Source organism: Mauremys mutica, chromosome 7, assembly GCF_020497125.1.
Source record: "Mauremys mutica isolate MM-2020 ecotype Southern chromosome 7, ASM2049712v1, whole genome shotgun sequence".
In the NCBI taxonomy this organism is placed as follows: domain Eukaryota; kingdom Metazoa; phylum Chordata; order Testudines; family Geoemydidae; genus Mauremys; species Mauremys mutica.
In genome coordinates this window covers 85,954,326-85,967,429 of record NC_059078.1, presented here as the reverse complement: position 1 = coordinate 85,967,429, position 13,104 = coordinate 85,954,326, and the positions used below count along the sequence as shown (strand labels likewise).

General features: G+C 42.8%; 1 protein-coding gene across 1 annotated transcript in view; it reads right to left on the bottom strand.

Annotated features, from left to right (window-relative positions):
• The window catches only part of HKDC1 (hexokinase domain containing 1), a 34,948-nt gene that overhangs the window by 4,648 nt on the left and 17,196 nt on the right, over positions 1-13,104 (bottom strand). Inside the window, exons 8-16 of the mRNA XM_045023853.1 lie at positions 10,920-11,075; positions 9,489-9,722; positions 7,919-8,223; positions 7,071-7,219; positions 6,865-6,984; positions 4,030-4,125; positions 3,852-3,951; positions 1,873-2,056; positions 879-1,034 (exon numbers count right to left, since the gene is read on the bottom strand). Of these exons, the coding sequence (XP_044879788.1) occupies positions 879-1,034; positions 1,873-2,056; positions 3,852-3,951; positions 4,030-4,125; positions 6,865-6,984; positions 7,071-7,219; positions 7,919-8,223; positions 9,489-9,722; positions 10,920-11,075 (1,500 nt within the window). The remainder of the gene's footprint in view (positions 1-878; positions 1,035-1,872; positions 2,057-3,851; positions 3,952-4,029; positions 4,126-6,864; positions 6,985-7,070; positions 7,220-7,918; positions 8,224-9,488; positions 9,723-10,919; positions 11,076-13,104) is intronic.

The window sequence follows — 13,104 nt, the reverse complement described above, 5'->3', positions numbered from 1 at the left end:
AAGTGTACTCTCTATGCCATTATCTAAACCATTGATGAAGATACGGAACAGAACTGGACCCAGAACTGATCCCTGTGGGACCCCACTCGGCATGCCTTTCTAGCTTGATTGTGAACCACTGATAACTACTCTCTGGGAATGGTTTTCCAACCAGTTGTTCACCCACCTTATAATAGCTCCATCTAGGTTGCATGACCTTCTGATAAACAAACAAACTAAGAAAATATGAGACAGTATCCAAAGCCTTACTAAAGTTAAAATATACCATATCTGCTGCTTCCCCCTTATCCACAACACTTGATACTCTGTCAAAAAAAAAAAACCTATTAGGTTGGTTTGATATGATTTGTTCTTAACAAATCCATTCTGACTATTACTTATCACCTTATCATCATCTAGGTGTTTATATCCTCCATTTTCTTTCCGGGTAGTGAAGTTAAGATGACTGATCTATAATTCCCTGGGTGTCCTTATTTCCCCTTTTTATACATAGGCACTATATTTGCCCTTGACTATTGAATATTGCCATGGAATATTGACTAGGGGTTATAGAAGGGATCGGGGCCAGGACTCTTACAAAATGATAAGTCTTGATGTAAACCTGGCTGGTCACAACCTCTCTGTGTCTCAGATAATCTCTCTTTAAAATGGATATAATACTTACTCCACATAAGCCACATAGCTATGCCAATGCAAGTTCCCAGTGTAGACCAGCCCTCAGACAAATTCCATTTACTTCAGTGGGAGCAGTGCCCAGGGAAAGATTTCAAGATTTGGGCCAGTATTTTGTCACTTCCTGACCTCAATAGCTCCTATTTGCACAGAAGCAATTGGCAATGAAAAGACAGAAACCAGCTCACTCTAATGAATTACTTTACCTTTCAATATGAGACAGGAATTTTGTTTCAAATATTCCTCTTGTCCTGAGCGATTCTGAAATCTGACCTCTGAACAGAAGTCCATGTTTGGTTAAGTCAATCAAAATTTGCCTCACTATTTCACCCAAATACATTCCACTGGTCATTTTTTCATACCTATTTTACAAAACATATTAATAAATAATTAAAAGATGGCAAATTAATTCTGTTTAATACCATTGGTAGTACACACTATAACCACCCCCTAAAAATATTAAAAACTTGGGTAATTCCACTACCTAAACTCACTGCTGCTTGGCTGTTAAAAAAAAAACAAAAAAAACCCAAACACCTCATTATGTTACAATTACTTCAAACACAAACACTAGTTACAATATTTCATGTTCTAAAGAAAATAAAGAAATTAGAAAGAACACACAAAATATTAAATATAATGCATTGATTGAAGTCCTAGTTTTATTTTAACTAACATTTTACTCAGCTTCCTCCACCTTTAACTTTGGTGGCTGATACAAATTGGCACTTAGATCCAGATCAGTTCTGGCCTTGCAAAACCAAACTCAGCCTCCTCAACTCATTTTTTGTAGGATTTATTTTGAAGTTTGTTTTCAATACAAAACTTTCATAATTAACCTTATTTGGAAAGTATTCACAGTTGATTATTTTATCCTAGTGTCAAGCCAAGTGGAACAGTAAAGTGAAAGGATGACAGGACGATACAGTCATGCTTATGGTTTGCATATATGTCTTAAAAGGTGTTCTGTTTTGCAAATCACCTGTTTTAGCAATGTTGATGTGGGGACAGAGAAATAACTTAGTCCAGATATAAAGAACATAGGTAATCTGCATGATTTATAGTTTGGCAAATGAATTACGATACCAAAATCTCCCTGTAAATTGTTTTTAAAAAAAATAAAATAAAATAAAGGCAGTTCAGGTTCACGGAAGTTGCAGTAACCTATTCATCATTTAAAAACAATAAAATCAGCTTTACCTCTGTTTCCCAGGATTTAATGAACCCTCATCCACTTCTTTATCATATTTTGTTCTGATACTATCAATGCACCCATTGTCACCAAATCCCCCCCATTCCGTGTTAATGCACATTTTCCCTTCAGTCCCTTCCACGATTTCAATATTCTTCATCTCTTCCATGTAGCACACGTTGCTACCTGTTCCTGGGAGAAAGCAACAGGGCTTCAGTCACATCTAGTTACAGAGTAGCTGAAATGCATAGAAGGAAATCATGGTGTCTAAACTGTGAAATATTTAAATGTCACTCTCCTGAACCAGATCCATATTACAAAGATATCCCAAGATCTTAATAGAAATCAGTGTCAACAAGTGGCCTTTCTGATAGTATCTTCTCCATCACTGAAATACAAACATTCAGAACTGAGGTAGGTTTTCCACAGAATATGACACAGAAATTAAGAGTACTGGAGATTTCCTATTACTGCAGTGCCCTCATGGGAAGTTCACTGGAGAAAAGGAGATGGAGTAGGAAGGCACAGAGTCAGGTGACTGAATACTACCCAATTGATATTTGCATCACATTTTGCAGGCCAGACAACTCATGCTACTGTAAAAGTTATTTGACTCAACCATACTTTGTTTTATCCCATGTTCATGCATCTACATATCATATTTGCTTGTTCAGTGTTGCTACACACTGGCCAGGCATCTTTATCTGCCTAACTACAATGAACCCTGAGTCCTTTTATTCGGAGGATACACCAGATTCACAGCTCATCTCTGCATGTGAACACATTCTCCAAAAGAACATAACATCTGAATCTAAAAATAGTTAAGCGGGCAGAGCATCATCTTCAGTGCTTAATTTGTGCCAGGGCTGGGCCCTGGCATCTCTGGGCTTTCCACATCAGTTATGAAAGTAAATCAATTGCTTAAGCCCTGGCACCTAATTGCTTGAGCCATGGCACCTCTTTCACTGTGAATTAAGCACTAATCATCTTCCTACAATATTAAGAACAGTCTCTAAGGATTCCCTCATTATATTCTGCTTTATACACCCTTCCCTGTCCTCACCACACATAAGGCTTACAGGCTGACCACTAAGGGTGTGTCTACACTGCCCGTGTTACAGCGTGGCCATGGCAGACATGGGCAGTGTAGTCACACTATCGCTGGGGGAGAGCTCTCCCGGCGATTTAAAAAAAAAAAAAAAAACACACCCAGAACGAGGGGTGGTAGCTTTATCGCTGGGATCTGGCACTGTCTATCCTGGCACTTTTCAGCGCTAAAACTTTTGTTGCTCAGGGGTGTGTTTTTTCACACCCCTGAATGACTAAAGTTTTAGCACTGAAAGTAGCAGTGTAGACACAGCCTTAAATTGTAGCACTAGAGGAAGAGATGAAACTTCATCCAGAACATGTCACAGCCTTTCCCCCAGCTATATTCACAGCCCGAGGGTGGTGTATTAGAAACAATAAAAATTACAAGCCATCACTTTAAATCCTGGTCCAGCTTGCAGGCTAGAGACTTTGTAGGAAAAGTGTGTGATCAATCTATACCTCGCAGAGTCAGTTTGCAGAAAGCTAGAGTAAGGTGGGGTGAGCTGTGCTGCTCTGTTTTAGTGATCAGCCTATTTTGTTTCCCTCCGTTTGGGGTTTTTTCTGTGTCCTGAATTCTAAGAAATAAAGTAAAGTAGTCTTATTTTAAAGCTTTCCAGCAGAAAACATTTAATGTTTGTATCCAATTTATCTGTTTGTAGGTTGTGAAACATAACACGCTGTCAGTCCAGTGACTGAAAATTAGTTAATCCCATTCTCCAACATCCTGGGGCAGATCATTACCACTGAGCTATCAAACTAGCACAAATTCTCCAGACATTAATAGTTCTAATGACAGAATTTATCTGTCTCAGTGGTAAGATTTTTTTCTATCACAAATCAACTGATCATTTAAATATTTTGCTTTCATTTTAAACAAGTAATTTGACTAGTATTTTACCTGCAATAAAGCCAATTTCACAATTTGGATCCTCATAGCCACATGTCATCATTGTCCCAACAGTGTCATTTACCACTGCTACAATATCCAAGTCAAACTCCTGCAATGGAAATCATATTATTTAGAAAGGGGTGCAGCTGTTTTAACAAATCAAATAGATAGGAATAGAATTCCTTACATTTCTGCGTTTAATGGCCTCTCTTAGCATATCAACAACATCCTCTCCTTCACAGTCTGTTGCCTTGAAACCTTTTGTCCACTCCACAAGTGCTCCCTGTAACAGAACAGCAACAAAAATGACAAATGTAGTTTGATGTGAATCCTGTGCACTGAATGGGGCAGGTTCATGTGGAAAAAGTAGTAGATAAGCATGTAATTAATGACTGTATCATTTACACAAGGGGGCTGAATTAAGGTTGCACAGGTAACCTTCATTCTGGCATTTCCTAACATTTGAGTGCTTGACTTTTGCAAACTTAATAATGTTCTTTTAATGTAGTTTTTTTTATGTATAATATGTTTTTGGCCCGTGTAAAACCCAGCTTCCACTGTGCTGACTCCACTTGCAAAGGCGGATTTACTATGTAACAAACAGTGCGGTGGCACAGAGCCCCCAATGACAGGGGGGGCGCCAAAATGCAGGACAAATCTCATCTGACAACCTGCCCATGAGTCCAGGCCGGCGGCACAGCAGGGCTCAGGCAGGCAGGCTGCCTGCATTCCGTGGCCAGTCGCCCCACACCACTCCCAGAAATGGCGAGCTGCCTGCACATCTCTGCGTGCCCCTGGCAGTGGGGAGGCAGCTCCATGCACTGCCCCCGCCCCAGGCAGCTCATGGAGATCCGCTGCCTCCCTCCCCTGAAGGGGCACACAGAGACATACCAGCAACAGTGCAGCAGGACTAAGGCAGCTCCCTGCCCACGTTGCCTCCCTCCCTCTGTGCTGCTACCGGAAGCAACTGGCATGTCCCTGCAGCCCCAGGGGTGGGGCGGGTGGGGGAGAGAGTCTCCATGCGTTCCATCCACCCCGAGCACCAACTCCACAGCTCCTAGTGGCTGGGAACTGCGGCCAATGGGAGCTGCGGAAGCAGTGTGCAGAGACTCCCCTGCCCCCCGCCTAGAAGCTGCTGCCAGCAGGGTGTGCCGGTTGCTTTCAGAGCTGCACAGCCCAAGGTAAGCGCTGCCCCTGACCTCTACCATCCCCCTGCCCCAGCCTAGAGCCCGACCCAGCACCCAGACTCCCTCCCAGAGCCTGACTCCTACACCCCAACCCTGTGTCTCAATCAAGGTACCTCACTTTATTTTCATTTACTTCCTATTACTTATAATATAGGAGTAGGATGAAGAAAAAAAAGAATGAAAAACGTGGCGGGGGAGATAAGAGAGAATGTTCTTTTTCTTGGCTCAGTCTAGAGGGGGGGCCCCAAAAATGAAGCTGCGCACAGGGCCCCACTAACTCTAAATCCCCCACTGTCCACTTGGTTTGCTGTTGACAGCTTTACTCCATGGTTTAATAAGATTCTGAACCATGCTTGCAGCACAAACACTGGTTCAATTTGTAAAGTTATGTCCCTGAATACTAGACATTACCAAGGTGTAGCTTGTTACCAGAAGAGAGACGCAATTAGATCGGAAGAAGATAGCCTCACATATGCCGTTATTATTTGACCACGTTTGTGAGTGAACTATGACAAGAATTATATTTACTGTAAATAATTAAGCAATCAACTTAATGAGTTTTAAGAAATTTCCATTGCAAAATTTCTGCTCATTTGATGAGTGATACTGGGGATTCTTATCTAGGTTACCTTGTGAGTAGTTTTAACTTGAAGATAAATAATCTGATCCCACTGATGAAGTTTTGAAGTTATGCTAAAAATAACTAGCTTTCCATTGTGCAACCAGTATTATACAGACTGCTCAATATGAACCAATGACAGTTTATGAACGATGTTGAAATCATAGCTGTTAATTACACCAAGTTTTTTAAAAAAACAAGGTGAATTTAAGATAGCAAATTCTTGTCACAGGAAGAGATGAAACAAACTGGCCTAGACGGTGCAAGCCCAGACTCGGATTTATAGCTCATAAATAATCTGTCATTTTGGCTGCATTCATTTTCCCATCACTCACTAATTTGCTTCATATTTGAAAGGCAGAGCGATAAATAGTTCTGTTATAACCAAGTCCTTAGGCTGAAGTTCCAATGTGTGTAGTTGGGGATTTTTTTTGTTTTTGTTGTTCCTTCCCCTCCTCCCCCTATTGGTACAACAGGTTTAAAATAAACCAAGCATTGAATCTCCTTTCAAATTTTTACAGAGTCTAAGTGTCAAATCAGAGCACAAAGTGGGAGGAAGAATCATGAAAAGCTGCTTGATGATCAATCAAAATTCAACCCTTCACTGTGAATGATTAAGTTCAACTCTGCCCACTGGTGCACCACAAAATGGAATAAAAAAAGTGTGAAAAAAAGACACTGAGTGCAGATATCCTTTTTTCTGTTGCATACTTCTGAAAACACTCAATTTGTAGCTGAAAAAGTATGATTAGGAGACTAATCTCCATTGGTATTATCAATCCGAAGGAGAGCAAGAGATTTCGGACCCATTAAAAACATGCAAGATCATTTAGTAGTCCATCATGGCTTCCTCTTCTTGCTCTGTAAGTAGCCAACTGGCTGAATGAGCCAATATTCAGAATGAGTAAGGGTGGCAAAATATGGCAGTATATATACTTAGAATATTTGTGTGTGTTTATGGTGTTTTTTTCATCTCTATTTTATATGAGACAATTCATAAGTCTGAGAATCTGCCCTGAATCTTATTTAAAACCTTGTAAATCCTTGCTTGTAAAAAATACAAATATTTAAATGCTGGATTTAAAATGAAGGGTTTCTGCGTTAAATGACTGAACAGAGACTAGTTAAAAAAATCCATCAAAATGATCCAGCACTTTTCTAATAGGAATCAGACCTACTGTAGCTATTCAACACTGTTTTGTGTTCCAGTCCTTACCTTATCAATGCTAGCTTGCCTGCAGGGGAAAGAGAATGTGAAGCCCAAAGGGAGACGTGCACCTTTAATTCCCATGTACTCCAAAAACTCTGCTATGCACTGGACAATGTGATCAAAGAGCTGGAAGAACAAAAGCCATGTGTAAAAACCAGCACACATTTAGTAGACAATAACGTGGCAAAAACAACAACCAGTTTGGACGTTACCTCTTCCCCTGTTCCTTGCATAATTTCCAAAGGAATGGCAAAGATTTTATTGTACATTCTCACGGATTTTCTTCTCCCACTTCTAATTTTGACAAGCAGAACTCTGAAATTTGTTCCCCCAAGATCAAGTGCAAGGAATTTTCCTTTTTCTGTATCAGAAAAACAAATATTTTTTTCAGTGCTTCTCAACAGTTAGACATAGTACATCTGCCTAGTCAGAACATGCAAGCTACGGGAGCCATTACAGCACACCACAAATACTGGGTAAGAGCTGACTGGGAACTCTAATTCACATCCTGTAGAAAAATGTGTTTCTTTCTTCAGTCCATATTCCCAAGTTTAAATTCCCAAGTTTAAAAGGTGTTCCAAAAGGGAATGGAAAATAAGATATCAAAATTTTGTAGAACGGGAATTCCAAAAATTTGTTTAGAAAAAACACTTATTTTGTTTCAACCTTTTAAAAATGTTTCAAAAGCTTCCTGAGCTTCCAGGAGCCCCACCAGCCCACCCAGTGGGGAGCTCAGCAGTTCAAGGAGCTTGGGAGCCAAGACTCTGAGGGCTACCAAGCTGCCAAAGAGCTAGGAGAGCCTTGAAACCCTGGGAAACCTGCCTGCAAGGCAGCCTGCCTGGTAAACTGCCACAGAACCAGGGACTCTGTCAAGGCTGTCAAGTAGCCGGGAGCTTGGAAGCCCTGGGAGACTGAACTGCCAAGGAGACAGGAGCATTTCACAAGACATTTAAATTCTGATGAATTGGCAATTTCCAACAGAAAAATGTTCCAGAGGAAAATTTCCAACCAGCTCTACTATGTAACCTTACATTTGTGTGTGCCTTACAAAGATCCTTACCTGTTCCATCCGGTGTTCCACAAACATAAGTTGGTAACATTTTCACTGTGGCAGTCACATGTGTTTCTTTCTTCAGTCCATATTCCAATTCTTCCCTCATTTTATTTTTCACTTCTATTAGATTCTCCTTGGAAAGTTCAAATGATGCTAGAATCTCATCAATTTGTTTGCGCTGAGATACCAGTCTGCATGCAACTGCAGTTACCATGGCTGCTCCCTTCCCACTGCCACTTTCAGAGAGAAGAAATCGGACATCACAGTTTGGGACCAGCCTTCTCACAACCTTATGCAGGCGTTTAGGATATCTAGAAGAAAAATCATTGCCTTAGACTCTTGCAAAATATTGTGTGTATAATATACATGTACAAAACCATACACATCTATAATAAACACACAAACTTCATAAGTACAAAAGGAGAATTAGCTAAATGCAACCCAGGGCTGCCCAGAGGATTCAGGGGGCCTGGAGTCTTCGGCGGCGGGGGCCCCGCCACTGAATTGCCACCGAAGACCCTGTACTTCAGCGGCGGGTCCCGGGGCAGAAGGACCCCCTGTCGCGGGTCTTCGGGGCACTTCAGCGGCAGGTCCTGGAGCGGAAGGACCCCCCACCGCCAAAGACCCAGTGTGGAAGGACTCCGCCGCCGCCAAGACCCAGAGCGGAAGAAGCTCTGGGAGCCCGGGCCCCGTGAGAGTTTTCCGGGGCCCCCAGAGTGAGTGAAGGCCCCCCCTCCAGGGGCCCCAAAAAACTCTTAGGGGCCCCTGCGGGGCCCAGGGCCTGGGGCAAATTGCCCCACTTGCCCTCCCCCTCTGGGCAGCCCTGATGCAACCTCAGAAATTAAGAGGGGGAATGGGTGTGCAACTCTTGTTTTCTGGTTATTGGCAACTACAGTTGGTACTGGCAACATCCCCCATGATCAAATCCATACAAATAGGCTATAATGAAATTACACCACAAAGTCTTGCTACATTGGTGAGTACAAGTGGGAAGAAGATCCTGGGGAGAAGGGAGGCCCCTATATGACACATTGGGGAGGGTGTAGAGATAGGCCTTAACCAGACAAGTTACAACTTGCCACCTTCTCAATTGTGTGGACGTGTAGGTGTAGCTTCAGATCCAAGCTTTGAATTCGGGCCCCTCTTTCCATAATGTGCCGACTCTGAACACTCTAGAATTTGGGTAAGCTTGATTTAGATTAGATTCTGGATCCAAACTTCTCCACTCAGGTACACCTCTAGTTAAGAAGAAATGGTGCTACAGCTAATAAACCAAAGGTTCAAAATAGAGAAATGAATTAGGATAGAAAGTTAGTTTGAAAATTCCATGTGATAGATCATAATAAAATGTATTTTGTTGATTGTTTGCTAGAGGGACTGTTTTTATTTGTTTGTTTTACAAAAATTCTTTCAGATTTATAGATTTCGTGTTCAAGTATTGTCTCAAAAGGATGAATGGTAAACAAGACAAGACATGTGGTGAATAGATTGGCGGGGGGGGGGGGGACGGACAATGTTCGTAACCTTTGCTAAATAACCCAGACAAAATAATATAGCAGCTAGACAGCTTACTTACTGAGGGTGTGTTTTATACAGAGTTCCATCTATTCCAACAGTAGTTCTCAGTCGTATTAGTTTTTTATTTTCTCTCAGACGGGTCAGTATTGCTGCTAAGGCAGCAGCACAGAGATTTGCGGAGCGAAACGAAACAATGGTGCAGACATGCTGAACAGCAATGCAATCTTCTTCAGAAGGCGTCAGGCCCAGTTCCATCAGTATCTCCTTAGTGTTTTGGAGACCTTCTTTATGTCTAACACCAAACAAAGAAACATACATTAACCTATACCAGAATAATTGTGTTCGGATGTGACTAACAGAAAACAACACAGACTTAGGTCACAAAAGATTAGGCAATTTCCTGAGAGCACTGGTTCTATGTGCTTCATAGATTACTAGTGGTCCAGAGATGATTTGCTTCCAATCTGCAGTGAGCTGGCTGATTACAGGTTGAAAGCTTCTCCTGTTCATTTTTCATCGTTTAAGGTTTCTTGCCATGAATCAGGTTGTCCAACCAAATAAAATTAGGAAGTCTCAGAAGGCCTGATACAGCTCCAATGAAAGTCAATGAAAAGATTCCCATTAAGTTGACTTGACCCTTGAATAAACAGGGGAGGGCAAGTTATGTTTAACAAACATTAAACAAGCTGCTCCTTTTCTGTATCACTTTCACCCTTGTCTGCGTTCTCAGGTTTTAGATTACTATTAGAAGTAGAACTGGAGCACTATATGCTAATATTCAAGACAAAATGCTCTGTTTTACAGATAAAATGTGCATTTGTTGCTTTTCCCTTAAAGAACATAATAAAGTCGTGGTCCATTTTGTGGCTGCAATATGGCCCATGTTTAAAACCAAAACACCAGAAACAGTTTTCAAACACTACAGACAGTCATCAATGACATGGGCTGTCTGCAGATCCATATATGCTCTTTATCCAGCCTTATAAACCCAAACATAACAACAAGCATGAATACATAAAGCCTTCCACTCTTCTGAAACACTGAAAACAGCTTGGTGGATCTACACACATGGTTAATGTGACCAGACAGCAAATGTGAAAAATCAGGACAGGGGATATGGGGTAATAGGAGCCTATATACGAGAAAGACCCAAAAATTGGGACTGTCCCTATAAAATTGGGACCTCTGGTCACCCTACACATGGCCAGGTCTCTCCATTTGTTACATACGATAAATAGAATACATTTAAATAGTTTAGTGTGTGTTTGCCTCTGTATTACTTTATTACCTATTAAAAGGTTGGTCTACTAGATTCTCCTATTGATTCTAGCACTGAATTGATTTGAGCAGAAATTTGATCATCAATCCAGGATCCATCTCAACAATCAATTTCAAATATTTGCATATTATAATGGCATGGAAGATGACTAGTTGCACTTATGGAAAGGCTAAAAAGTGATTACTGAAGAGTGTTTTTAAAAGCTCTTACTTTTCCATAGCAGCTACATGTTTTGTCTCAATCTTGTCCTTAGTACGGAGAGCTGTTGATATCTTGCCATTGAAGAGCAGGCCTTTCTTTGCCATTTTTAGAAGAATGAGTCTTACAAGTTCTCCTAAATACAATCCACTAATCATCTTCTCAAACCTGTTAGTGAATACAAGCAATGGTTACACTCAAGAAAGATACCTAGGTGTCATCATGGATAGGTCTCTGAAGATATCTGCTCAGTGTGCAGTGGCAGTCAAAAAAGCTAACAGAACATTAGGAACCATTAGGAAAGGGATAGATAACAGAAAATATAATAATGCCACTATATAAATCCACGGTACACTCACATCTTGAATCAGGGGTGAAAGCAGGGGCGGGTCCAGGCCCCAGCACGCCAAGTGCGTGGTTGGGGCGGCATGCCGCAGGGGGCGCTCTGCTGCTCGCCGGGAGGGCGGCAGGCGGCTCCAGTGGACCTCCCGCAGACGTGCCTGCGGAGGGTCCGCTGGTCCCGCGGCTTCGGTGGAGCATCCGCAGGCACGTCTGCGGGAGGTCCACCGGAGCCGCGGGACCAGCAGACCCTCCACAGGCACATCTGTGGGAGGTCCACCGGAGCCATGGGACCGGCGACCGGCAGAGCGCCCCCCGCGGCGTGCTGCCGTGCTTGGGGCGGTGAAATGGCTAGAGCCGCCCCTGGCTGAAAGTAACATAAAGAACTTCCCAGTACGCTGGAGTCCTGAGCAGGGGGTGGGGCCTCAACTGGAAGGAGAGTGGCCTCAACCAGAAGGGGTGGGACCTTTAGAGATTTAAAGGGGCCCGGGTTCTGGCTGCAGTAGTGGTGGCTGGGAGCCCCGGGACCTTTAAATCACTGCCGGAGCTACCAGCTGCAGAGGTGACTGGGACTCGGGGGCCATTTAAAGGGCCCAGGGCTACCACAGCAGAGCCTGGGGCCCTTTAAATTGCCACCTGAGCCCTGCTGCCGGAGCCCCGGGGTAGCAGAGGCAGCCGGGGCTCGGGCGGTGATTAAAAGGGCCAGGGGCTCCCAGCCACCACTACCGCAGCGGAGCCCCAGGCCCTTTAAATTGCCAAAGGAGCCCCAGGGGTCCCGGCTGTGTTAATGCTTCTTAAGCAATGTATTCATATATTTGCCTGCAACCCAGCCATTGGGAGGAGCTTGGATGAAATACACTTTTAACACAGGTTTCATCTATATGCATTGGGGACTCCTCTTTTGAGCACCTACAGGGTGACATGCAGAGAACACTTTAGAAGATATTGTATCACAGAGAAGAAGTTTTCAATCACTGACCTTGCATAGGAACTCTTGGCATTCATACTGAATGAGTGGACTGAAGTTATACTAATATTCCTAATTCTGTCACTGCTGAGGAGCTAACCCCACCTCTATCCTGTGGTCCCTCATTAACATGCAAGTAATTTCAGAAGAACACATGACAGGTACTCTTATGATGAAAAATGATAACAGATCAGCCTCACTTCCTCATTTTACTCTATCACAAAATGACAATAGAATTACTGACTAGTAATACAGTAACATTACTAGTTGCTTTGTGGGGATAGAAGGTGAAATCCTGACTCCATTGAAGTCAAGTCAATGGCAAAACTCCTATTGACTTCAGTGGGGCCAGGATTTCACCCAGAGTCTCCAACAGGACCCTTCCATCTGAAATAAAAGGAAATGGAGTTGCAGAAAATGATCCAGAATGCATGAGGTCTGTGGCTTCCAAGTCACACTGTGCAGTTCGGGGTGCCCCAGCCGGTGAAGGCTCACAGCAGCAGTGTGGCACAGCCATGTAAGAGATCCCACCATCAACCGGTAGGTTACAGAAAGGAAGGGGATCTTAACTGAACCGGTCCCAGGAACACTTTGGGTATGGATGGATGGAGGCTTGAGCCAGTTTCCATCATGGCTGAACTAGTTCACCTAACCCTACTTCCATTCCCAAGGGCTCTATAGCTCAGCGTACACTCAGTAAACAGACTCAAAATGTGGAGACTGTCACAGAAAGGACTTCAGTAACTCAGACATAGGTTAGGGGTTTGTTACAGGAGTGGGTGGGTGAGATTCTGTGGCCTACATTGTGCAGGAGGTCAGACTAGATGATCATAATGGTCCCTTCTGACATTAAAGTCTATGAGTCTATGAGAAAGCCTCATGTTAGTAAGT